We start from the raw sequence: 26,638 nt of genomic DNA, 5'->3' as shown, positions 1-26,638 counted from the left end.
AAACCCTGTCTCTATTGAAAATACAAAAATTAGCTGGGCGTGGTGACGCACACCTGTAATCTCAGCTACTCAGGAGGCTGAGGCAGGAGAATCGTTTGAACTCCAGAGGTAGAGGAGGTAGTGAGCCTAAATCATGCCACTGCACTCCAGCCTGGGAAACAGAGTGAGACTCAGTCTCAAAAAAAAAAAAAAAAAAAAGAGTATCTCATGACAAATGAAAATCATAAGAAATTCAAACTTCAGTCTCCATAAATAAAGCTGTATTCTTTTACAGAGGGCCACATTCTGACTTTCATGGGTCCTAGGCACTTTTGTCTTTGTGCCTCCTTCCTCCATAAAAGTAAATAAGTAAATACAAATTATATTTTATGATTGTGTTGGTATGAAGACAAATATAATCCAGACTGAATTCATTCTTACATATTCATTCCTGTTATGTCCTTTTTTCCTGCTCATCTTGAAAGAAATTGAAATATTTTCATGGGCCCTGGAGAATATCGTGGGCCCTCGGTGCTCTGTTGAATGGACGAGCTGGCCCTGCTTATCCATGCTGTGCTTATCTACGGCTGCTCTCACATCGCAGTGGCAGAGCTCAGTCTTTGCAGTAGGGACTATGTAGGCTGTAAAACCTCAAATATTTACTGTCTGGCTCTTTACAGAAAGAGTTTGCCAATTCCTGGTCTAGTGTTTTACAAGTGAGGAAAGTGAGGCCCAGAGAGACAATGTGACTTAGCTGGCGTCACGCAGGCATTTGTGGAGCATCAAGGACTTGGACTCAGCCACACCAGCCCTTGCCTGCACACCCACTGCTTTCTTAGGCTCCTCCAAGGCCTTCCCCGGCAGGGTCTCCTGCTGTACCCTCCAGACACATGTAATTCCAGGGAGGGTCTGAGTAAGTGTCCTGAAAGGGCTGGCTAAGAGGAAGGCTGGAATGCTTTTCCTGAAAGTTGGCCAGGAGTCAGGAGGAAGTGCCACTGAAACTCACAGCCAAGGAGCCAAATGTTTCAGGAAGAAACATTTGCCTTGGGGATGGTCCAGGCGGATAAGAGCTCAGCTTGCTTTTGAGAGCTCTACACACGAGGGTGACCCAGAACGTGAGTGAGATGAATGCAGGTGCTGATAATGAAGATGAGGACACTGGGTGCATTTACAAAAGCATCTTATGTGATCATCACAGTAAGTCTTAAAAAGGATATATTACATTGACCCATAGGAAACTGCTGAATTTTAACTGATTTGGACTAACAAAATCAGAATTTCATAGGATCCAACCTAACATGAATGTCTCATTTTACAAACGAACAGACTGGGAATCAAAGACATGAAGTCGCTTGCCCTGGACACAGCAAGTGGGGAGAAGATGGAAGGTCTAATTCAGCTCTGTCTGATTCCAAAGCCCTGCATGGAATTTTGCACTGTTGTCCTATTGAACTCCATCCCCTCCTCTTGACAGTTCGTCTACTGAGAGCATAAGGTTCACATTTCTGAGCATACAATATTTTTGTGGCGTACTCTGGCTTCTTTCTGCATTATAACCATGTTGTCCTTTACTCTATTCCATCCTGACACCTCTCTCTTCCTCACTTTGCATGTCTAATCTGTCCCCAAATGCTGCTGAGTTGACTTCCTAAGTGCCGTATCTGTCTGGACACTTCTCTTTATTGCCAGCTCCATCTCTTGTCCAGATCCTGCAGTGGCTTCCTAACTGAGTTCCCTGTGTACGCTCCTGTCCCTTCCACACTGAAGCCACAGTGATTTCTGTGAAATACAAATGTGGCCACATCACCCTTCTGTTCTAACTCCCATGGCTTTTCCTGTTGCTCATAGCATGAAAACCATCCCCTCGCAGCGGCATCTGGGCTCTGCACGGGCCGCCCCTGCTCCTCTGTGGAGCTTCTTTTACCAGGTCTCCCACCTGCTCCCTGAGCTCCACCAACCTTTAAGCTCTTTGTGCCGGGCTTCCTTCTACCAGGCCCTGCACACTAGATGATCCTTCTGCCTGGAATGTGTTTCTCCCACTCCCTTCTTTAGCAAGTAAATGGTTACACATCCTACAGTTATCAGCTCCAGAGGCACTCTCTCAGGGAAGCCCTCCCTGACCTCCCAGACCTCAGTCAGTTTCTCTTTCTCATGTCTTCTCCAAGAATGGAAGTCCTTTCCTTCAGAGCAGTTGTTTGTTTACATGTTAACCTGCATGTGTGGGATAAATGTGCAATTCCCCAGCACATCTGCAAGATCTCTGAGAGCATGGACCATGTGAGCCCAGCCTCTTCGTAGCCGGCAGAGACCACTTTCCCTGTGTGTTCTTCTATGGTGATGAAGGCCATGACCCCACGATGGGGGCTGCACCCTTACGACCTCATCTAAACCTCATCACCCCACAAAGACCCTGTCTTCTAATAGCATCATATTAGAGGTTAGGGCTTCCACATATAAGACTGGGAAGAGACAAACATTCTGTCCATTACAGAGGGCTCCTATGTACCCCTCAAGGCCTTTGCTCCATTGCCACCTCTTAGATGGCACCTGGACTGAGCTAGTCACCTTCACTTTTGGGTTCTTTTTTTCTTTTCTTTTCTCTTCTCTTCCTTTCTTTCTTCTTTCTTTCTCTTTCTTTTCTTTCTTTTCCTTTCTTTTTCTTTCTCTTTCTTTCTTTCTCTCTTCCTTTCTTTCTTCTTTTTTTTTCACCTTGTACCTTTTTCTGCCATTCTACTTAGCATATTGTGATGACAGTTTTTTTTTTTTTTTTGCCCTGTGTTCCTTGAGTGACTATGACCTCCCTGCAGGCCCCTCTGGATCCCCCATGCCCAGCACAGCACCTGGGACCCCAGTGCATATAAGGGGGAGGGGCTGAAGTGAATGTGAAGCCTCATCTTTAGGGCACAAGGCGCGAATTGGCTTTTCTGGCACCTTGGTGTCCTTCCTTCATCCCATGCACACAGCAAATCTCTGTCTATAAAATTCTTAGGTGTGTTTCTGCAACCACTGGGAGTGTTTTCCACATGATCCCTCCAGCTAAGGAAAGTAAGCATCCAGTGTCCTCCTGAAGCCACCAGGGAGCCAGTGACTCTTATATGCATAGCTGAGCATTTATTTGCTCAACCTATCTGACAGTAAGTAAACATGTCCACAGCACTTATTAAAGCACAGGGCATGTATTCTGAGGCTATTATAAAGCATAAAGGTGTTTCTAAGAAATGTATGCACTTCTGAAAGCTTACTTAAAGAGCTATTTGAATTTCTGAGGGTTTACATACTTTAAAATATGCAGTGGCATGATCATAGCTCACTGTGGCCTCAAACTCCTGGGCTCAAGCGATCCCCTCACCTCAGCCTCCCAAAATGCTGGGACTATGGGCACATGCCACCACGCCTGGCTAATTTGTGTATTTTTCATAGGGACAGGGTCTCACTATTTTGCGCAGGTTAATCTTGAACTCCTGGCCTCAAGTGATCCTCCTTCCTCAGCCTCCCAAAGTGCCAAGATTACAGGTGTGAGCCACTGTGCCAGGCCCATAATTAAAGATTTTATTTAAACTTGTTAATATTCCATGAGTAACTCTTACAGCCTCACAGACTGGCTTATAGAAAATATGCCCCATACAGCTGATTAATTGTAAAATTATCCAAGCAGCAAGTTAGGTTCAGAGCCCCAGCCTTCTCTCACTACTCCCTCTCCCCAGCTCCTGCCCATTGGTCTCACCCTGCCGCAGTCAGCCGTTGCTGCAGACCAGCTCTCCTGCCCTCCTGCTGAATTACTGCAGCACCCCATCCCCCTCCATCCTGCTCTTTTCTTCCTTCTCCATCCTACAAGTCCTGCCAGCTGCCTTCCTGCAGCACAGCTCTGAAGAGGTCACAATTGGGCCTTTAACCTTCAACCGTTCCCCACTGCTTGCTAGATACAGTCTGCACTCCCTGGCGTGGAATTTAGGGCCCATGCCACATGGCCCTGGATTACCAGGATTACCTGCTCTAAAATGTTTTCTCAAATCCACCCCCCTTGCTCCCTCCTCTTGCTCCAGTTCTTTGTCTGTGTCCCCTCCCTTTCTATTTTCTGTTGTACCCACCTATGTAATAATACCTGCCTTGCCTTTCTATGAGTGGGACACTCCCTTAAGAGTTTACCTTTGAACTCTTTCTACCTACTTTCTTTATCCGCACCCTTCCACTCCTTTTTTTTTTTTTTTTTTTTTCTGATATGGAGTCTCGATCTGTCACCCAGGCTGGAGTGCAGTGGCGTGATCTCAGCTCCCTGCAACCTCCGCCTCCCGAGTTCAAGCGATTCTCCTGCCTCAGCCTCCCGCGTAGCTGGGATCACAGGTGCATGCCATCATGCCCAGCTAATTTTTGTATTTTTAGTAGAGACAGGGTTTCACCATGTTGGCCAGGCTGGTCTTGAACTCCAGACTGCAAGTGATCCGCCCACCTCAGCCTCCCAAAGGGCTGGGATTACTGGCGTGAGCCACGGCACCTGGCCCTTTCCGAGCCTTAATGCAAGGCCTCTTTGCTACAGCTGTTCACAGTTCTCTTTACACCATATGTTTTCTTTTTTCTTTTTTTTACCTTTTAAATTTTTTGGGTGAGAGTTTCTGCCAGGTGAGGAAATGGCCTAGAAGAGAAAGAAATCTATTAGTATTAAACAAAACTCCTAAATCAGCAAAGCTAACTGACTGATAGAAAAATGGAGTATATTGCCTCCAATGGAGCAAAAAGTGATTCTTGAGGTAGGAGAGCAAATCTTAGCTATTACAATGGCCTGTGGTTCTCCAAACAGATGGACAGCGTATCTGTGGTATTAAAAGCTCATCGTGGGGCAATTACTGAAAAAGTATCTAAAAAGTCTCGTTGGCAGTTGGGGCAGGGAACAATGATGAGAAAAAAAAGTTGAGAAACACTTCTCTACAGTAGACAAGAGCGAAGGGACTCTGAAGATGTGATGAGATTTAAATGAAATTGATGTTTGTACAGTCCCTGGAACAGTGCTTGATACAGAAGAAAACCCAGTACATGTTCCTTATGCATATACCATGTTCAGACACTATACTTAGATTTCTCCAACCACAATCTCATTTAATCTTATACCTGTTTTGTGAGTAAGGTACGATTATCATTACAGACAGGGAAATGGAGGCTCAGAGAGGTTGGTGTAGTTGCCCAGTGTCCAACCTCTGATCACTGACAGAGGCAGGATCTAACCCTGTTTGATTTCAAAGCCCAACCCCTGGATGCAATGGGGGTGAGCCCTTTCCTCACAATGAGACAAAGTCACCTACTAGTGGGGGTGGAGAAAGGTGAGAGAGATGGAATTAACCAGTACAGGAAGTCTTAAATGGCCCTGGACTGATAGAGGGTGTCCTGTGTGCCCAGGGCCATGATGATGACCGCCTGTGATCTCTCAGCCATCACCAAACCCTGGGAGGTGCAGAGCCAGGTATGAACTCCTGCTGACCCAAGAGGAGGGGCATCCCAGTACTGGGGGCATCAGGTCATGAGGCTTGGACTCTCTCAGCCCAGCTCCAGAACCAGCTCACCTGTGTCCCATCCTCCTCTACCAAGACATGGGAATCATTTTACGTCTCTCCAGTGATGACAGCAAAAGTGAGGGTGGCAGGGCAGGGATGGGTTTATCCTTTTTGTTGATTTGGAATTGCAAGTGGGGTGGGAGCAGGGGTAGGGGATTGGGCTGGGGCTCTGACTCTGCCTGTGTGAGGGTCTGTCTGTTGCAGGTAGCTCTGCTGGTGGCTGCTGAATTCTGGGAACAAGGTGACCTGGAGCGCACGGTGCTGCAACAGAATCCCATTGTGAGTAGACAGGGGATGTCAGCCTGATGTTAGGTGTGTGTGCTCCATCCTGACCTAGATATGACCTCGCCATGATGGAGAGATGTGTGACTTTACCATAAAGATGACCTTTTCCTAATGCAGTGGTTCTAAAAATGTGGTCTCCAGGCCACTGTCAACCTCATTACTTGAGAACATGTTAGGTATGTATATTCACAAGCCTCACCCTAGGTCTACCCAACCAGAAGCTCTGGGGGTGGGCCCCTGCAATGAATGCTCTAACTAGTAAGCCCTCCTAAATTTTGGGAAATGTGTCCTTAGCTCACTCAACCCTAGAGGTTGGCAAGTGGACTCCAACACTTAGATTGCTCTTTCAATTTCAAAGGTCTAGAAGTCCATCCACCTCCCCTGATCCTAATCTAACAGCACAGAGCGAGCAAGTTGCGCACCTATCAACACTGAAAGTTAACTTGGCTGAGACAGTCAGCCAGCTTCCCATGGAGATGCGCAGTTGGGGAGATCGGAAGAGCAGCCCGAAGTTTCCCTGAAGTCCCTGAAGGCAAAGCTGGGAAGTAAAGCAGGGTTTGGAAAGGATGGGTAAAAGAGAGAGACATTGTGGGGACAAACCGTTGACACCTGGATAGGCTAAACCTGTGAGAGTGTGCTAAGGATGCAGGGGCCACCACGGCAGGCTTAGGCAGGAGCCGAGGGAGAGTAGAAGGCTGGGAGGAGCAGGTCCTGTCACGAAGAAACACGTGAAGGGCCCCATGGGCTTTGTCGTTCTCACTCTCTCTTTGTAATATTTTCAAATATATTGAGAATAGTCAGTGAACTCTAGTGCCCATCAGCTAGAGCCAACAATTAGCAGCAGTCTGCCATTCTTGTTTTGTCAATTCCTTCCAGTGCATTTTTTTGCTTTTGGTTGCAGTATTTTAAAGTAAATCTCAGACACTATAATCTCTTCCATAAATACTTTAGTACGTATCTCTATGAGACAAGAGCTTGATATGGACAAAATCATAAACACAACCATAATACCATTAACACACTCACAAAATTCATATACTTCAGTATCATCTAATCCCCAATTTCTGTTCATTTTTCTTGATTAAGAAAGAGAATTCAGTTGATTTGTTCAAATCAGGATCTAATCAAGGAGCATACTGCCTCTGGTTTTGATGTCTCTTAAGTCTCTTTTAATCTGTAGCAGGCCCTGCCATCCCTCCCACCCTCTGGCCTTTTTCTGGTATGCCATTTATTTGCTGAAGACAGTGTGTCTTTTTTTTTGTGCAGTTTCCCACATTCTGGATTTGGTTGGTTACACCCTCATGGTGTTCTTTAACATGTTTCTCTATTCTCCTATTTCCTGCAAAATGCTCATCAGGTCTGGAAACATGATGAGTTTACAGTTTGATTTTAGTAAGAATGCTTCATAGATAGGGTAGGTTTCTCTTACTGTCCAGTGCAATTAACTCTTTCTCCCCCATGACAGCCCATGATGGACAGAAACAAAGCAGATGAACTCCCTAAGCTTCAAGTCGGCTTCATTGACTTTGTTTGCACCTTCGTCTACAAGGTAGGCCCTTGGCTTCCTCAGCCACAACAAGATGTCTTTGATAAACCTGGGATTTCCAGACAACAGCAGGAATAATAAACCCTAGCAGGTGACCAGTGGGTGATACTTTACAAAGCGCTTCTCATCTCTAATGGCATTCGATTCTCAGGACAGCTCTATGGGTCTCATGTGATTGCAGCTCCAGGCTCCAGCGTAGGGTACATCCTAGTTGCTTAATACATAATTGTGGGGCAAATGACTAAGCATGGATTCACAGAGGAAGGGGAAACATAGTAGACATATGTCCTTCTAAGTTCCCTAGCTGGTGGAAACATCATAGGCCAAAATTAATTGTGAAAAGATAATCTGGACTTTCCCTTTGAGCTCTTATTCAAAGTTAGTCTCCCTCTTGAGAAACCCATTGCTCCCAACTTTCTGTTAATCTGTGCCACCATCCACCTCTGACTTTTAATTTTTATTTTGGCCATGTTACACATGAGAAGACAAAAGTCAGAGATGCAAAGTGACAGGGCCAGTGTCACTGGACTTAGCCATAAGGCAGGATTTAGCCCAGTTCTCTTTATGCTGTGTGAGCTGCAGCCCTTTGCTAGGAAGAAGTGCAAATTTTCTAGAAGGCAACAAGAGCATCTGAGATATAACTCAGACTAACTGGGGTGCTCTGACCCACGGGACACAGTGGCTGATGCTTGCCACTATCATCAGTAATATTTCTTTTTTTTCATTGAGGACATGAGTTTTTTGCTGGTTTTTTTTTTTTTTCTTTGAGACAGGTCTCATTCTGTCACCCAGGCTGGAGTACAGAGGCACCATCATAGCTTACAGCAGCCTTGACCTCCCAGGCCCAAATGATCCTCCCACCTCAGCCTTCTGAGTAGCTGGGACCACAGGTGCACACCACCACATCCAGCTAAATTTTTTTTTTTTTTTTTTTTTGAGACAGAATCTCACTCTGTCACCCAGGTTGGAGTGCAGTGGTGCGATCTCAGCTCACTGCAACCTCTACCTCCCAGGTTCAAGAAATTCTCCTGCCTCAGTCTCCCAAGCAGCTGGGACTTCAGGCATGTGCCACCACACCCGGCTAATTTTTGTATTTTTAGTAGAGACGGGGTTTTGCCTTGTTGGCCAGGATGGTCTCAAACTCCTGGCCTCAAACGATCCACCCGCCTCGGCCTCCCAAAGTGCTGGGATTACAGGCGTGAGCCATGGTGCCCAGCTGAGGGAATGAGTTTTAATCATCAGGAATATTATTAAATAAGGGAGACTGGGCTAAGTGCTTTATATATGTTATCAAAACCACACTGTGGGGTAGGTATTATTACTGTCCTGATTTAATGGCTGAAGGTAAGCTCTGGTAGTGACCCGCCCAAGATCGCAGTTTGTGGCAGAGCCTGGACCGGAACCCAGGCATCTCTGAACACAGTCGGCTCTGGCACTTCGCAGCGGGCCCTGGATTTGCTGTTCTTACATTGGGCAAATCCACTCCATCAATCTGCATCTCAATTTCCTTACCTAAAGATGTAGAAGTGATGAATCTTATTTTCCTACCTCACAGGAATTTGAGGACCAGAGGAGATAAATTGCTCATAAAGTATAATGTGCTATGCTCAAAGAGCTGTAAGAGCCTTTAAGAATCATCTTCTAGGTGGCTCATGCCTGTAATCCCAGCACTTTGGGAGGCCAAGGCAGGTGGATCATTTGAAGTCAGGAGTTTGAGACCAGCCTGACCAAAATGGTGAAACCCCATCTCTACTAAATCCAAAAAAAAAATTAGCTGGGTTGGTGGTGCATGCCTGTAATCCCAGCTACTTGGGAGGCTGAGGCAGGAGAATCACTTGAACCTGGGAGGCGGAGGTTGCAGTGAGCCGAGATTGCACCACTGCACTCTAGCCTGGTCAACAGAGCAAAACTCAGTTTCAAAAAAAAAAATCATCTTCTCAACATCCCGATTTCACTCAGAAAATATTTACTGAGTATCCTTGTGTCCCAGACCTTGTGCTAGGCCAGGGCCACCCCAGGGAATGAGGCTGCCAATGTCCCTGCCCTCTCCAGGTTCTCAGCCTCTCGGGGAGGCAAGCAAAGGGAGTCATGACAAGGAAGCAAGATGTGGTAAGAGAGGGCTTTGGGAGCTTCCAATGGGGGACTCCACTAGGGGGCCAGAAGAGGAAGTGACATATAAGTGGAGGAAGTGACATATAAGTGGAGGCCTCAAGGAAGAAAAGGGGAGGTTAGAGTGTTCCAGCAAAGTGAACAGCTTGGGTTGAGCATGGTGGCTCATGCCTGTAATCCCAGCACTTTGAGAAGCCAAGGCAGAAGGATCACTTGAGGCCAGGAGCTTGAGACCAGCCTAGGCAACATAGGGAGACCCTGTATCTACAAAAATAAAAAAAATTACCTGGGTGTGGTGGCATGAGCCTGTAGTTCCAGCTACTTGGGAGGCTGAGGTGGGAGGATGGGTTGAGCCCAGGAGTTTGAGGCTGCAGTGAGCTATGTTTGTGCCACTGCACTCCAGCCTGGATGACAGTGAGGCCCTGTCTTGGAAAGAAAAAAAAAAGAAAAGAGCAGCTTGTGTGAGGCTCACAGAATGGAGGACACACTCCAGGAACTAAGAGATTTGGATTGCTTGGAGAATGCAAGATGGTCAAGGGCAGGAGGACACTGGGTCATGGAGTTTGAAAGCCATAGTAAGGGGTTTTCACTTCATGCTGAAGGACAGGGGCGCCACAGGAGGCTTCTAAGCAGGTGAGGCATGGGCTGGTGTAGACCGGAGGCCCTGCAGTATCAGCACGGTGGCGGGAGGCCTGCTACTCTGAAGCAGCTCATTCCAGTGTTGGACGTTTCCAGCTGTGCCACCCGCTTGAGCCCAGACCCTGGGGCCTGGCCCTTGCACCAGAGGCACATACTCTCTCTTCTAGGAATTCTCCCGTTTCCACGAGGAGATCACCCCAATGTTGGACGGGATCACCAACAATCGCAAGGAGTGGAAGGCGCTTGCTGATGAGTACGATGCCAAGATGAAGGTGCAGGAGGAGAAGAAGCAGAAACAGCAGTCGGCCAAGTCAGGTTTGTGGAAGGGGGAAGCAGGGACTCCCACCACCCCACTCCCTGAGCACTCAGTGTCTGCGTCCTGCCTCAGAGACTCATACGTGGAGTCTCATTCAGGCCTCCTGATGGCCAATACTGTCCCCATTCTGTGTGTGAGAGCACCAAGGCTGGAAGAGACCAAGTCACACAGTAAGAGACAGAGCCCGGTTCCCAAGATTGAGGCTGAGGAACGATCCAGGCCTCCCAGCAAGTGCCTCCGCAACCAACATAGCACAGACTCTGATTTTAGGGCTGTGGACATATGTCCCTACCCTGGGGCAAAGGAGAAGATCTATAATTATTGGTTGGAAGGAATTTTAATTAATTAATTAATTTATTTATTTTTTGAGCCAGAGTCTCACTCTGTCTCCCAGGCTGGAGAGCAGTGGCACGATCTCCACTCACTGCAACCTCTACCTCCCAGGTTCAAGCAATTCTTCCGCCTCAGCTTCCTGAGTAGCTGGGATTACAGGCACCCAGTGCCACGCCTGGCTAATTTTTGTATTTTAGTAGAGATGGCGTTTCACCACGTTGGCCAGGCTGGTCTCGAACTCCTGACCTCAGGTGATCCACCCGCCTCGGCCTCTCAAAGTGTTGGGATTACAGGCATGAGCCACCGTGCCCGGACTTGGAAGGAATTTGAGGCCCTATTTCCAGCCTTCTGTCTGATGTTTGAATCCTATCTATACCATCATGAGCTTATGCTTGTATACCACCAGTGACAGAGGTCTCACTATCTTATACGACATCCTCATTCAGTACCACTATTAGAAAGGTCTTCCTAGAACTCAAATTGTTCTTGTTGAAGCTTCCACTTAGTGGTCATGGTTCTGCCTTCAGAATCAAATGGGATTTGTTTGTCCTAACTCTTTACTACTGACAGCACTGCCCCTCCCCCAAGTCATTTCCTTTACTGATTGTGTGATCTGTTTCCTCACAGGACATGGCATCTTGTCCCTGCCTCACCCTGACTGCCCTCCTTTGCACACCCATCCCTCTTCACCCATGGCTCTTACACATGGAAAATGTCAGGGCCTCAGCTCTGCTCTGGGCAGCGTGGGTTGATTCTAAATGGGCAGCTGCAAATGTAGGGGCCACTTAGAGTTTTGTAGTTTATGCTTTGCACAACTCTGGGGAGTGTCCTGTACATCACAGATGTGTATAGCTATTTTGATTTTCCAGAAAAATGGCAGTGAGGTATCCTGGGAAATAAGTGCATTTTTCTAATTTGTACAAATTGTCTTTTGGGCAAGTAGTAAATCAGTGCAAATTTGTGGCCTTCAGATAAAAAAATACAGATTTGGCTTACATTTTTTTCTCCTCCTTTTTTTTCTTATAGCTAGAGAATCAGTACCAACATTTTTTTAAATGTGAATTTTTGGGCCACATTTTAAAATTGGAATATTTAAGATTTTAAAAATCCAGATTTACAGCCTCTTTTTCTTTCTTTTTTGGAGATAGAGTCTTGCTTTGTCGCCCAGGCTGGAGTGCAGTGGCGCGATCATAGCTCACTGCAGCCTCAAATTCCTGGCCTCAAGCGATCCTCCCACCTCAGCTTCCCTAGCAGCTGGGACTTCAGGTGTATGCAACCATGCCTGGCCAATTTTTGTATTTTTTTGTAGAAACCAGGTCTTGCTATGTTGCCCAGGTTGGCCTCCAACTCTTGGGCTCAAGCGATTTTCCTGCCTCAGCCTCCTGAAGTGTTGGGATTACAGGCGTGAGCCCTGTGCCTGGCCCAGCTTTTCTTTTTAAAAGAGTAAAACGGTAAGATCTGGCCGCACCAGTCTATCATTTTTGCATGACAACAATTGGCTGAAGCCAAGTGGCAACTGCCCCCTTTAGATGAGACAGAGGCTGTCTCTAGTTTGTCATGTTCACTGCTCCCCTAGTCTCCCAGATATTGGTGCCGAGTACTGGTTCTCACTTATCATCATCCTCGTGCTGCTATTTTTCTTAGAGAAATGTTCTCAGTTTCCGTGATTCTCCTCACACCTGGTTTGCCTTCTGCATGTGTTGTTATCTGTTGGCCACTGAAAGCCTTTGAGTTTGCAACTCTTGGTCCAAATTAGGTCAAAGGGGAAGCCCACTGCAGCCTCTTGTCACCTGGTGTGTTCTTTTTCCTGTTTCATTGCAGCAGCCGCAGGAAATCAGCCGGGGGGAAACCCCAGCCCAGGGGGTGCAACTACATCCAAGTCCTGCTGCATCCAGTAACACCACTGGGGATGTGCTGGCTGGACGGCACCACCCTTTCCTGGGAAGAGATGACTCAAGCCAGTGGAAGACCACACACCTTGAGAAGTAGAAGAGTCATAGGATTTGAAAGCTGTTAGAGAATTTAGCTTCCAGGACTGTTCAATCTTTTGGCTTCCCTGGGCCACATTGGAAGAATTGTCTTGGGTCACACATAAAATACAGTAACACTAATGATAGCTGTTGAACTTAAAAAAAAAAAATCGCCAAAAAAAAAATTTCATAATGTTTTAAGAAAGTTTATGAATTTGTGTTGGGCCGCATTCAAAGCCGTCCTGGGCTGCATGTGGCCCATGGGCCGTGGGTTGTACAAGCTTGGCTTATACCTTATCCAGTGGCTTTTAAACATTCTTTTAGTCTTGAGAACTGCCTATTGAGCTAAAACCAATATTCTAGCTTTCATAGACATCAATTAAACATTTAATTACATTTAATTAATGCCAGATTCACTGGCTTGCTTAGAATCATTTTTGTTCTTATACTTTCAGTTAATGTATTGTAAAAATTTTCAATCATTTTCAAAAGTAGAGAATTGTACGTTGAATCCCCACATACCCATCACCCAGATTCCAATATCAAGATTTTGCTACATGCATTTCGTCTGTCCTTTTTACATTTTCTTTTCAATTTTTTTTCTTACCTGAAGTGTTTAAAGGCAAATCCTGGCCAGGCGTGGTGGCTCACACCTGTAATCCCAGCACTTCAAGAGGCTGAGGCGGGCAGATTGCATGAGCCCAGGAGTCTGAGACCAACCTGGGCAAAATGGCAAAACCCTGTCTCTACAAAAAATACAAAAATTAGCACTCACCTGTAGTCTCAGCTACTTGGGAGGCAGAGGTGAGAGGATCTCTTGAACCTAGGAGGCGGAAGTTGCAGTGAGCTGAGATCATGCTACTGCACTCCAGCTTGGGCGACCGAGCGAGACTCTGACTCAAACAAAAGCAAAAGAAAAGGCAAGTCCCAAACATATCATTTCACACCTCTACTATCTCATCTTTAAAGAAATAAGTATGTTTTCTAACATAACCACATCACTGGCCCATGCAACCAATGCCTGCCTAATACCCAGCTGTGATCTATGTTTTGATGGGCTGCACAGACCCCAAGCTTCAGCAAAGGACTTGGGACCCCACCAGCTTTGAGTGCTGTTGACAGATCCTTAGTATCAGCCCCATCAGGTGTTACTGCAGCCTTCCCCAGGGTGGCCTACACCCAATGACTGATCCATGCCAGGTGGAGAGGCCTGGCCATCTTGGCTGAGCATGGGATAACTGCAGGGCTGTTCCAGCTCAGGACTCCTCGTGGGGTCCACTAAGGCTGTCACTGGGCTCACATCACAACTCGACTTCTCCCTCTGCCCACTCCTATTTCCTTCCCTTCCCCAAGCATCGGTCCCCAGGGCACTGCTTAATAAGCATACTGCAGACTAAGTCCATTTTAGAGTCTGCTTTCTGGGACACCCAACTTGTGATGCCAGCCCTTAATCAACCTTCCTTCATTCTCATGAACGTTTTCAATGGTTGGCTTGCCTGAATCTGATCCAAACAAATTCACATATTGAATTTAGTTGTTTCTTTTTGTTGGTTTTTAGAAAAAAGAAGATGTACTTTTTATCCTTGGATTTTTCATTGATTTCACAGAGTATAAATTAAGTCAGATTATTCTCAATTCCAGAACTTCTGTTTCTTAAATTAGCAGGCATTCTGTTGGTTTAAAAAGATAGATGTTGGCCGGGCGCGGTGGCTCACGCCTGTAATTCCAGCACTTTGGGAGGCCAAGGTGGGTGGATCACCTGAGGTCAGGAGTTCAAGACCAGCCTGGCCAACATGGTGAAACCCCATCTCTACTAAAAATACAAAAATTAGCTGGGTGTGGTGGTGTGCACCTGTAATCCCAGCTACTCAGGAGGCTGAGGCAGGAGAATCGCTTGAACCTGGGAGGCGAAGGTTGCAGTGAGCTGAGATCACGCCACTGCGCTCCAGCCTGGGCAACAAGAGCAAGACTCCGTCTCAAAAAAAAAAAAAAAAAAAGATGTGGCAGATAGAATTTCTCTCTTTCTCTCTTTCTATCTTTCATGACGAGGTCTCACTCTGTCGCCCAGGCTGGAGTGCAGTGGTATGACCATAGCTCACTGGAGCCCCAGCTGCCCAGGCTCAAGCAATCCTCCATCTCAGCTTACCAAGCAGCGGTGACCACAGGCATGCACCACCATGCCCAGCTAATTTTTTAAAACCTATCTTTGTAGACATGGGGTCTCATTCTGTTGCCCAGGCTGGCCTCAAACTCCTGACTTCAAGCAATCCTCCTGCCTCAGCCTCCCAAAGTGTTGGGATTACAGGCGTGAGCCACTGCACCTGGCCAGGACTTATTTCTTTTAAACCGAATCTAAGTATGTTCTGGCAAGTCTGCAATACCTAGCAGAATGCACTGGCCTGATCAGCATTCATACCATAGTAACTGATGTTGAAAACAGCACAAATAAACCAGAAGTTGAAAATGACAATAACATGCTAAAAATTTGCAAGTCAATTTGTTACACTTGTCCAAATCTTGATTTTTTTTCTTCTCTATCGTCCCCCCCCCCACCAGCTTTATGGAGGTATAATTAGCAAATAAAAAGTATACATATTTAAGGTATACACTGTGATGTTTTGATATACATTGTGAAATGGTTACCATAATTAAGCTAATTAATATATCCATCACCTCACATAGCTATGGTTAAGTTTCTGAAGTCTCTTTTAATCTACAAAGTACTCCTTCCTTTTTTCCATTGTCACCAACTTGCAGAAACAGAGTCAGTTTTCCCACATTCTGTATTTATCTGTTTGTTTCTTTGTGGCCGCATGTAAGACATTCTTCTGTCTCATTCTAATAAATGGACATTAGCTCTAGAACTTTTCTTCCTTCCACACTGAATGTTATGCAGAAACTAATATATTAAAACAGTTGCTTTGAGGAGAGGGAGCCACATGGTTTCCCCAAACGGTAAACCACTCATCTACTGTAATCTCTCTTTTTAGACACATGAGGAAATTGAAGGCCAGTGAGAAGATGGGGCTGGGCCAAGTTCCTGGCATAGTTCCCTGGCTTCCCTCCAGGAGATGCCCAGGATCACAGAGAACATAGTGTACAGGGCAGCCACATCCTGGTGGCCTCCACAGTAGATCAATCTGGGCTCCTGACGCATGGGCCCTGCTCATATTTGCAGGTCGTGATGTCAATAGAGAACTGGGTCTGGAACTTGCATCTTTAAACTCCCAAACTAGATGTTCTGCCCTGCTGCAATGCATACCCTGATAGCAGTGGTCTTTAAGCAGAGGCCTGTCCTAAGAACATCACGTTTGGTGGTTACATGGCAGAGCAGCAAGGAGAAATAAGTGTCACTCAGGAACACACAGGCATTGATGTTGCTGGTCCTGACTCTGCTGCCATGTTTCTGAGTCCCTTCGGCAGGTTCCTTCTGCTCCACTTCCCAGCCTTCCCAATCTGTCAAAAAAAGGTCAAGATCCTTGCAGTGCCTCTCTCAGAGGACTATGGTTAGCACCAAATGAGACTGAGCTGAATGAGGATCACAGCTGATGCTGATTAAGTACTTACCATGTCCTAGGTACTGTGCACGATCTAATTTCATCCTAACAACAATACTCCAAGGGAGAAACTGTTACTAGCTCCATTTATCACATGGTGAGGAGCAGACTTAGAGAGGTTAGAAAACCTGCCCAAGGACACCTAGCTGATAAGCGGTAGAGCCAAGATTCAAAGCCAAGCAGCTTAGGCCAGGCGTGGTGGCTCAATGCCTGTAATCCCAGCACTTTGGGAGGCCGAGGTGGATGGATCAACTAAGGTCAGGAGTTTGAGACCAGTCTGGCCAACATGGTGAAACCCTGTCTCTACTAAAAATACAAAAATTAGCTGGGTGTGGTGGCGGGTGCCTGTAATCCCAGCTACTTGGGAGGCTGAGGCAGAAGAATCACTTGAATCCAGGAGGCAGAGGTTCCAGTGAGCCGAGATTGCACCATTGCACTCCAGCTGGGCAACAAGAGCGAGACTCCATCACAAAAAAAAAAAAAAAAAAAAAAAAAAAAGCCAAGCAGCTTGACACCAGAACCCCAGAACCCCAGCTTGTAAGCATTTTCCTTGTACCATACTGCTTCTGCAAATCAGGTTTTATTGTTGTTTTTAAAGAACATAAGAACATAAAGGACGTTTGAGTTCAGCTAAGCAAATTGTTTCATATTTGGGAAAACCAGGGACCAAGGAGGTGGTCTGCCCAATTCACACAATACAGAAGTGGCAGAGATGGGTCCCAAAGGCAGGTCTTGAGGCTCTGCATCTGCCATCCTATTCCTTGCACTACGGGTAGGATCTACTCAGGAATTCCTGACTGATGGGGCTGGTGCCCTGCAGTGAATGGAAAGGCAGGCCTGTTCTCCTGAAGCTTACAACAGATGGGCAACAGGTACTGAGCCCTCAATCACACACATACTCTCATCACACCAGAGAACTCTGCCCCTAAGTGGAAACGTTCCTATTAATTTTAATGGGAAAAAATCATGATGTGTTCCCTTGCAATCAAAGAAATCCAAACAATTTTTACAGATGGGGAAAATAAATCACCTGAACAAGAAGAATATATGTATGAGTTTGTATGAGTTTATGTAATAAATAGCAACCTGAAAATAGTTTGCACATAACATAAAATGTAATCATTCATTGCACCTGTTCTTGTTTATTTTATTTATTTATTTTGAGATGGAGTCTTGCTCTGTTGCCCAGGCTCTGTTGCCACGACCTTGGGTCACTGCAACCTCCGCCTCCCGGGTTCAAGCGATTCTCCTGCCTCAGCCTCCCGAGTAGCTGGGATTACAGGCGCCCCTCACCACGCCGGGCTAATTTTTGTATTGTTAGTAGAGATGGGGTTTCACCACGTTGGCCAGGCTGGTCTCGAACTCCTAACCTCAGGTGATCCGCCCGCCTCAGCCTCCCAAAGTGCTGGGATTACAGATGTGAGCCACCGCGCCCAGCCTGTTCTTGTTTATATATAATTCTCTTTGCCAATGTTTCAACCCTTTGGGGCTTATGGGTGTCTAGCATTTAAAAATAAAGTTAAAGCACAAAAAACAGCTTTAGGGCAAAACACAGGCTAACCCCTTTGAGACGTGAGGAAATAACACACAGGCACGCAACTGAGAGTCTTGGAAGATGCCACTTCCTCACCCTACTTGCTGGAAGTACATAAAGGAAAATGTTCTGAGCTCATTCAATTACTGCACACAATGCAGGCCTGCTCTCTATGAGATCCTCTGACCAGAAACCATTTTGTAATTACAAATTGATGAGTGTTTTGCCTGGAACCACAATGCCAAAATACCTCCTACAGTGCATTTATTCAATGTGCTTATGTGAAAGTTGATATACCAAAACAAGGAAGTCTTTGTTCAGAAAGTGGTATAGCTTTATAAAAGTCAGGGCAAAAAGTCGTTCATGGAACAGCTGTTATGTGAGATGAGTCTGAATGGTTATTTTATTTATTTATTATATTTTATTTACTTTACTTTTTCAGAGATGGGGGTCTCACTATGTTGCCCAGGCTGGCCTTGAACTCCTGGGCTCAAGTGATCCCCCACCTCAGCCCCTGTGCCCGGCACAAATGGATATTATGAACTGTGAAAAGTGCTCTGAAGGAGGGAGAAGTGTGGTGAGGTGAGGGGCAGACATCATCCGGGGTCTTATCTGAGAAGGTGACACTGAAAACTGAAATCTCTTCCCCATTTAGTGGTCAGAGTGTCCCTCAATGAGCTCCCAGGACCAACAAGGAAAGACACACATGGGCAAAGCTGTGGGTGATATTTTGTTTTTAATCTCCATAGTGTATTTGTTAAGTTTATTTATAAGCAGATCACTTCACTATTTACAGTACATGAGCATAGAGATTCTACAGTTTCTGTGATGTAAACAATAACCCCACAGTGGGAGTTTGAGAAAAGAAGCCAGTTCTGAAGTATTTACAGACATTAAAATAGAACTTTATACTCACAGAATAATAATACATAGAGCAATTTGGTTAAATTATCTAGGAAACTATAGAATCTGACAATGTACAAATACAAGAAAACATTTTCTCATTTAGAAGGTAAGACAGAGAAATCACACCAGAAATAAAATAGGGACGATGACAACCACAATAATTAAAAGCAAAGAAGGTTTCCTCCTTGCCTCTTACGGATAAAGTATTTATATAAATAAGGACACAACCCAACAAAATGGAAAAAATATATAAAAATCCTCTACCAATTAAAAAAATAGCAAAACTAAAAACTTGATTCTCAATCATTAGCAGTGTCCTTTAAAAAATTAAAATTTAGCTTTCTATTATAAATAACAAAGCAGATGTGTCCCTCTGTGTAGGTGAAATTCTTGCACCTTTCTCAATAAATGCATCAATGTAATTCCACACACACACACACACAAACACACACACACAGGCACAGACGTGTGTATGTGTGCACAGATACACACACACACACCCACCACAAACACAGCCTTACACTCACGCACTCAGGCTGTAGTTACCTTGTTAAGCTTCCTAATAAATAATGCCCCCTACAGTAGTACCCCCGGGGATGACAAAACCTCACAGGTTTAGCCATTCCTTGGTTTGACCCTGTCGCAGAGTCAGGGAAAGCCCTGGCTCCTATTGCTCAGAATTCTCTAGGCTGTGTGGTCACACCAAGAGAAAATAATTTGAGTCCAAGATTTGGAAATGCTGGAAAGGACCATAGGGACCACCTTGCCCAGTTGATTAAGGCTGGCTACAGACACCTTCTTTAGAAACCTGGGGTTGGGGAGAGGGCTCGTGTTGGTTTCAACATTAGCAGCTGCCTCTGGAAGAAGCAGATGCTCCAAGCCAATGCTAACAACATGGCACAAGGAGGCGAGGGGGTGGGTGTGAATTCCAGAGCAGACTGCACTAAGCTGGACTTCTGGATGGTCATCTTCCCCAGAAACCATTTGGAAATCCAAGCAGTCTATTCCCCTGCTGCACATACCACCTTGTCCACGCTCCCCTTGAGATTTCCCACCTGTTTCCATTGGAATGAGAACATCCCTCAAGAAACAAAGTTGGGAATAGTTTATGACTTTTTATTCCTAACACAAAAACATTTGACAAGATTTTAAAAATACAAAATACAGAAACAAAAAATTGAACAAAAAAAACTATTTGGCTATTCGGGGATCATATCAAAGATCATGGCCAGGCCCCCCACAAAATCCTTACACCCACCTTCTTATCTTGCCTTGAGGGCATAATTCGGACCACCCAGCAAAGGTTTACTTAACAAGGTCGGCAGCTGGGCTGCCAGTATTGCAGTTACAGTAAACCCTTCCCGGGCACCTGGACCTCTCCTGGTCCACTCCTGTCTCTTCTGCCCACAGGACAGCTAGTGCATTTCTCAGTTCTGCGTGAGAGTCTACTAAGTGGCTGCTTCTGGAGTCTTCTGACCCTAGTGTTGCATTGATCTCTGAACACAAAGGCAGTTCGTTCATGCCATTATATTTCATTCCTAAAGTTCACGATGGACAGCAGGGTGGCCGAAAGGATTTATTTGCCTTCCATCTGGGTAGCTGGTGGAGACAACCTTTGGCCACTAGATGGCGACCACATGTTGATAAGGCAAAGTGCTGAGGTGGAAACTGACCAATTCCCTTCACAAGTAACCAATGAGCAAGGGTGGTCAAGTGAAAAAGGAAGCTTTTGTAAGCCGCCTTGGAGACTCCTTTGACCAAAAATACAGCCCAGGGGGGTTCTAGTTATATAAACCCCTCTTTGAGGAGTTGTTGCACAGCCCAGGGACCGATCACCTATAAAACCTATTTTCCAAGCCCCAAATTCGGGCAGTTGGATTTTTGTACTCCTTCCGGATGTGCAAAGCATACTGATGAAACAGAGTATCTGAAAAGCTGTCCCCAGGAATCACGAAGGCTCAGTCACTGCTGCTATACCATTAAAGAAACAAAAAACAAAAGCTGCCCTAAACATATGCAGCGTGATCAATGCCTCCTGTTGCCCCATATGTTTTACAATCATTTGAAAGAAATGTGTGAAAAGTGCCTAAGCTATTTTTCTTTAAAAAAAAAAAAAAGTGTATTGCTAGTATTGTCTGAGAACAAGAGAGAAACAGCCAAATGGTCACAACATTCGGATTAACAGCTATCCAGTGGGGACAAAGATAAGGTTAATGTGAGATTTGACATCGTTACCTAGCCAAGTTGGGGGTTTAATTCCTTACTGTCCCCACTAGAAACTATGGCTTAGATCTGTCCCGGGGAGCTGGTCTTCTTGGATAAGGCAACTCAGCCAGGACACAGTGGGATTGAACCTACTGCTGGTTGGTTCTTGCAGAGAACCCTCACCCTGAACAGGAGCTGGGTCAAGTCAGAGAATGGAATCAGTTTCAAGGAGGAGTGATGGATTCCCAATGCTCCTGGTTGGGGATCTGAGCCTCTCAGAGGTGAAAGGGACTTTAATGCTCATATTCAACATTCTCATTTGGTAGATGAGGAAACAGGGGCCCAAGGTCACACAGCAAGTAAGAAACATTGGGGTTTCTGATTCTGAGATGGCTTATAGTTAAGTGACTTACTCTACAAACTCATTTCACTCAGCTGGGCTGTTTTCATCTTTCTGTAAAGGTAGGTACCAAGATCTAAACCCATGGCTCCCTGTTTCAAGGGCTTCCAACAAAAGGCCAGCAAAGGGTTGGCACCCAGCACTGGCTCTCCTGCTGCTGACATCTCCAAAGGCATCTCTGCTCTCTCCTACCTGACAGCAGCCCCATTCCCGAACTCCCTGTCCCAGTCTCTAGAAGAGCACTTCACACAGCCAAAGGAGACTCATATTTTCCAGTGTAGAAACACGGACCCAGGCTGAAGTGTTGGGGTTTTCTCAAAGTGCTTTTATTGTTTAATGCCAAGTCAGCCTTTGCCTACTTCCTGGGTGTCTTGTAGCCGGCTCAGGGCCTCCCCCATCCCATGGCGGTTCTGGGCCAAGGACACATCCATGCATGTGGGTTTCCAACTCTGAAGCTCCCCTCCATTTACCCGGTACCTCCAAACTTGACGAGCAGACCTGGAGCCCATCTGTGTGTAAAAACACCTCGGGGACTAGGGGACTAACTTTGACATATTGCACATGCACTAGTTTTCTTCTTCCCCATTGGTAAGGGATGACAGGGTCCCTCTTCTTTGGCCAGTGAAACCATTACATTCACTTTCTTTGCTGTTGTACATCCAATTTCTTTCCTTAATCATATCTGATGCTGGGATGTGGGTAACCCCAAACTGAAGGCAGCTGCTAAATCTCAAATGCTAAAAAAATACTGCAATTTTGACATCAGTGAGTCAGATCAATACATCCTCTGGGGCTGATTTTGCTTCACAGTTAGGATGAGCCATCTCTCAAGCTGCAGGCTCAAATGGGATTAACTGAACTCTACACCTGGGATGGGCCATGGACTGAGCTGTCCATGCAGAAGGACCAGGCTGTCCATGCCTTCCCTGCCCTTCTACTCACCACTGCACAGCAGCCCCAGTGGGCCTACTGCACATGTCTAGGAGAAATCACTCTAAAAAAACCAACAGGAACAGGCTTTAGGCCACAAAAGATGTCTCACTGCATCTCCTCCCGCGTCAGAACTTGAGTACTGGGTCTTTGCAGCTCAGAGCATTCCTCCCTTCCTTCTCCTGCCTGCAAAGCCCTGCCTCTCTCCTGAGTACCTATGACACTCCATGCTGCAAGATTTCAAGGCAGATGCAGGTATCTTATGGGTGCTTTTTGACTCAAAGCAGCTTTTTGGTTGAGGGGGCAAGTTGTAACGGAGAAGGGGTGGGGGCCTTAGCTGCACTCCATCCACTCATATTCTTTAACTCTTTGATGCATTTTCCTTCGGTAACCAGAGGCCCCGAGAATGGGGATTCTGATTCAGCCTTGTACAGACTGAGGAAGGAGATGGAAGAATTCCACTTAGTGGTTGGATCAGACATTTTTGGAAAACACCAGCACGGCACAGAAACGGACAGTACGACCTGCCCTGTGCGGGCGGCTATCGACACAGTCTACAGCAAGCTTTATGGCGATCACATGTAAACATCATCAAGAGCAAACACTAGGACAGAGCTACAACGAGATGGTTGCCAATGGCAGCTGCTCCCTCTGGGTTACTCCTCAGTTTGGTGGGAAAGAGACCAAGGTTCACTCGTTTTTCTGAATAGACCTTGGAGTTGCCCTAAATAATACACAGCACCGAATGAGTCCTTCGGATAGAGGTTGTCTGCAGGGTCGGTAAATTTTAGAACTTGTAGCATTTTATGTACGGGATAGCAAGTAGAGACTACTCGATGCCCTTGGCAGGCAGCATCCCCTAGCCCTGACTTTAGGTATGTCATGTCCCAATGCCACGCTCAGGTCTCTGCTCAAGGGCCAACGTCTAAGCTAACTACAAGTGTCCTAGGTTAATCTGACATGAAAGGACAGCTTTAGCTGACCCCAAAGCAGGGAGGGACAGACTGGTCCTTTGCTAAAACTCTCCATTTCTTTACTCTAAAGTATCACCAGCCCAAGGCTGACCCTTTGACCAAGAGCAATCAAGGAAGAAGCAAATAAGAGGGGCTAAGAGATCATATATGGACCAACTCCTTTCAGCACACCAGGGTGCCAGGGAGTAAAAGGGACTTACCAAAGTTACAAAGGAAATTCTTGGTAGAATCTGGACTCCCCCAACTCTCCAGACTTGGAATCTAGTGTTCTTTCCTATCTCAGTTCTCTCCTTGATGTAAATCAGGACTTAACTTAGTGGAGGCAGCAGAAAGATCTAAATTTTATCCCATTCCATAATCATTTATTGTGTGCCTACTATGTGCTAGGCAGTGAATAGCTAAAGAGGAAATCCGAATGATCAGGTCTGTGCTGTGGGAAGTCCCTTTTTGGTCCATCTTCTTAAGCCCTGCCTTCCCCAAATATGTTCCTGTCTGTCATTCGTCTACTGCCCCCTGCACCCTCTGCAAGGGGACGTGTGCGTCAAAATAGTATTGGGAGTATTACGCCATGGAATAGCATTAGGGGAGTTTTCTCTCATGGAACGGAACATCACAGACAGGGATAGGCCAGCATGAAACCCAGCCAGCATATGGTTTTGTGTGATTGTTGGAAACCTTCCAAAGATTAGCCCAAGATGTCAAATAGATTGAACTCTAATCAATTAGTAATGACTTACCAGAGCACTGATTTCAGGATTCTTATAGCACATCCAGGCTCAAGGAACCTGAGTGGTGTGATTGATTAGTTATGTCTGTATTGGTCAAGGAGGTGGGAGTAGTGGCACATGAGCTATGTATTTGCCATCTTGGGCTAGACACTGCCTCAGCAGAAGCTAACAATGTTGAAACATGTCTAATCAGTTCATTTCACAGGAAAGGAAATTGGAGTCCAGAGAGGTCAACTGCTGTGACACACAACAGTTCAAATTCCCTACCCCTACTAAAGCCTGTCTCTTCCGGCCTTGTCCATGGGCTGGGAGTATGCTCACCACTCAGTGGAAGATCATGGGCTCATTTTACCTACTGAGGTATTTGATAATCTTTAAAAAAGTCAATTCTCAACAGTCTAGGCTTGGCATAAGCAACAAATTACATTAGCCTGTTTAGTTTAATGAGCCACTTTCAAATTTTTAAAGCAGCAGGACTTAAAAAAAAATACAAAAATTTCCCAAGGAACCCTGATGTATGAAAGAAATCGGAAACAATGTACTCATACCCTGCCTGGCCATGCTCTCTGCATGAATGGCCCCCAAGGTACCCACAGAACATTAAGCTGGAAATGGCTTTGACATCACTTAAGAACACAAAGTTTAAAGCAAAGCCCAATTGGAGTGTTTTCTCAATTGGAGGAGAGCCAGGAGATTGTCCTATCTATTCCCAACCTTCACTCCCTCCTCCTGGCTCCCCTGCCCCAGCCACCAAAACAACTTTACAGACAAGGACAAGGTAAAGACGAAGGACTACCTGAGGGAGTAGGATGGGCTGGTGGCTGGCCCAAAAAAGATGACTGCTCCCAGACCACCTGTCTGTACCGCTACCAGGGGCGTCACTGAAGTTCTGACAGTGTGTCCACAGGCACAGACAAACCGCAGGACCACTCAGGATCAAAGCTGATGGTGCACCCAAGACACATGCCAGGGCTTGAATTCACCTGATGCTGGTGAATCAACACCTAATGTAACCCCTAAAATGAGCCCTTAGGCTTCTAGCCCGGTGCCCAATTTAGCCGAACTCACCTCTACCAGTCCCTGAAACGGTGTCTTTACCCCAGCTACTACGGAAGCACGGGACCAAGAACCAGAAGGCCTGGTCTGGGTCACCGCTCTGCCTCCTCACTGGTAACCGGACCTCCCACAGTCATTTCGCCTCTTGAGGAGCTGCCAGCCTCCCCTGGAAAACAGGAATGATGCAGCTTGCCCCGCCTTCCTTACAAGGTACTCAAGGGTCTGAGTACAAATGGATAGACACACACTTGGAGCGTGAGCTGGGCACAAGATGGGGGCTCCTATAATTTGAGCCAAACTTGCTCAGTAAGAGACAAGGCAGGGCTTGGCAGATACGGCCTGGAAACGGCAGGCCGCGCTTTCCTGCAGACCAGCCTAGCGGCCACCCAGCACCTCCAGGGCAATCTGGCAAGGGGAGCAGGGCAGCTCAGTGGCAAACACCTCATGACAGTGCATAGTTAAAAAATCAAGGAAGCAATACAATAATCCCAGGCACAGTACATCTGAGCCATAAATACATTATTTTAAGGATATACTTTTTTTTTCAATTAAAAATGAAGTTTATAGTCCTGATTCTATTCACAAGTAACAATTTCATCATCACACACTACAGACAAGAAATGTTATGGTGAACACAGCTGCAAGTCTACGAGAGGAAGTCAGTTGGGAAGGAAGGGGCGATGGGTGACGGACCCGGCACTTCGAGGTGCACCCAGGACAACCCGTTGGAAGCGAGGACACTAATGTGGCAGTGGAACGTCAACACCATGGAAACTCACAGACAGAAGCAGCTTTGTTCAATGTAAACATTGATTTTTTTTTTTTAAAAGGACAGCAGTTTCAAGTCTCTCTCACGGGTGTTCTCTCACGCTCGCTCGCTCTCCTCATATACTTGATTTCTTTGAAAACGTAAACATATTGGAAGGGCCTTGTCTGAGGTATTGAGGTATTCCTCGAGGGTTAAGGCTGTTATCAATGCAGGCTCTGCTGGGCCTCTTTCAGTAAGCTGTCAAAATCCATGGCTTCATACTTGCTTTTCCCTGACGCAGGAAGGGCCTCTTCTGAATTGGAATCTGGGCATGGGGGTGAAGAGGCAGGGAAGAGGGGAAGGCAGTGAGCAACTTACAAAGACCGATGGTTGAAAAATCTGCCACTATGAGTGGGCACCGTGGAGTGGCTGCAGCCCAAGGCCTTGGGGAGCTGGGATGAGCGCTGGACTGTGGGCACTGCCTGCCATCCTGCTGGGACATCTTGGCCATGGTATCAGTGTCTCAGGGCCTTGGCTGTCCTATCTAGAGACCTGGAGGCCCAAACTAGAGCACTCCAGAGCCTTTCTAGCTCCAACACCCTACAACTCTACTTCCCCCAACAGCTTCTCGTCCATTAGTAACCTGCTGCAGTGCCACATAAGGGAGGGCTAACAACACTAGAATTTTTTTTTTTTTTTTTTTTTTTGAGATGCAGTCTCGCTCTGTCACCGAGGCTGGAGTGCAGGGATGTGATCTCAGCTCACTGCAACCTCTGCCTCTCGGGTTCAAGTGATTCTCCTGCCTCAGCCTCCCAAGTTGCTGGGACTACAGGTGCGTGCCACCACGCCCAGCTAATTTTTGTATTTTTAATAGAGACGG

The 26,638-nt window shown here is 46.2% G+C and overlaps 2 protein-coding genes across 5 annotated transcripts in view; one reads left to right on the top strand and one right to left on the bottom strand.

The window, feature by feature from the left end:
- The window catches only part of PDE6A (phosphodiesterase 6A), an 87,173-nt gene extending 71,235 nt beyond the window's left edge, over nt 1-15,938 (top strand). Inside the window, exons 18-22 of the mRNA XM_057302360.1 lie at nt 5,368-5,431; nt 5,727-5,801; nt 7,273-7,356; nt 10,269-10,416; nt 12,572-15,938. Coding sequence (XP_057158343.1) covers nt 5,368-5,431; nt 5,727-5,801; nt 7,273-7,356; nt 10,269-10,416; nt 12,572-12,648 — 448 coding nt within the window. The 3' untranslated portion in view covers nt 12,649-15,938. The remainder of the gene's footprint in view (nt 1-5,367; nt 5,432-5,726; nt 5,802-7,272; nt 7,357-10,268; nt 10,417-12,571) is intronic.
- PPARGC1B (PPARG coactivator 1 beta) overlaps nt 1-26,638 on the bottom strand; it is a 164,428-nt gene that overhangs the window by 17,309 nt on the left and 120,481 nt on the right. For 3 of the 4 annotated variants that reach the window (XM_034960766.3, XM_063604675.1, XM_034960768.3), the window contains one exon: nt 18,529-26,083. In XM_034960766.3, the coding sequence (XP_034816657.1) occupies nt 25,983-26,083 (101 nt within the window). In that variant the 3' untranslated portion in view covers nt 18,529-25,982. Of the gene's footprint in view, nt 1-4,563; nt 4,610-18,528; nt 26,084-26,638 lie in introns of those variants that run through there. The other variant, XM_063604673.1, reaches the window with a different exon arrangement.

This window comes from Pan paniscus, chromosome 4, assembly GCF_029289425.2.
Source record: "Pan paniscus chromosome 4, NHGRI_mPanPan1-v2.0_pri, whole genome shotgun sequence".
NCBI lineage: Eukaryota > Metazoa > Chordata > Mammalia > Primates > Hominidae > Pan > Pan paniscus.
Note: the sequence above shows the minus strand (reverse complement) of the source record. Positions and strands in the feature narration are given on the sequence as shown.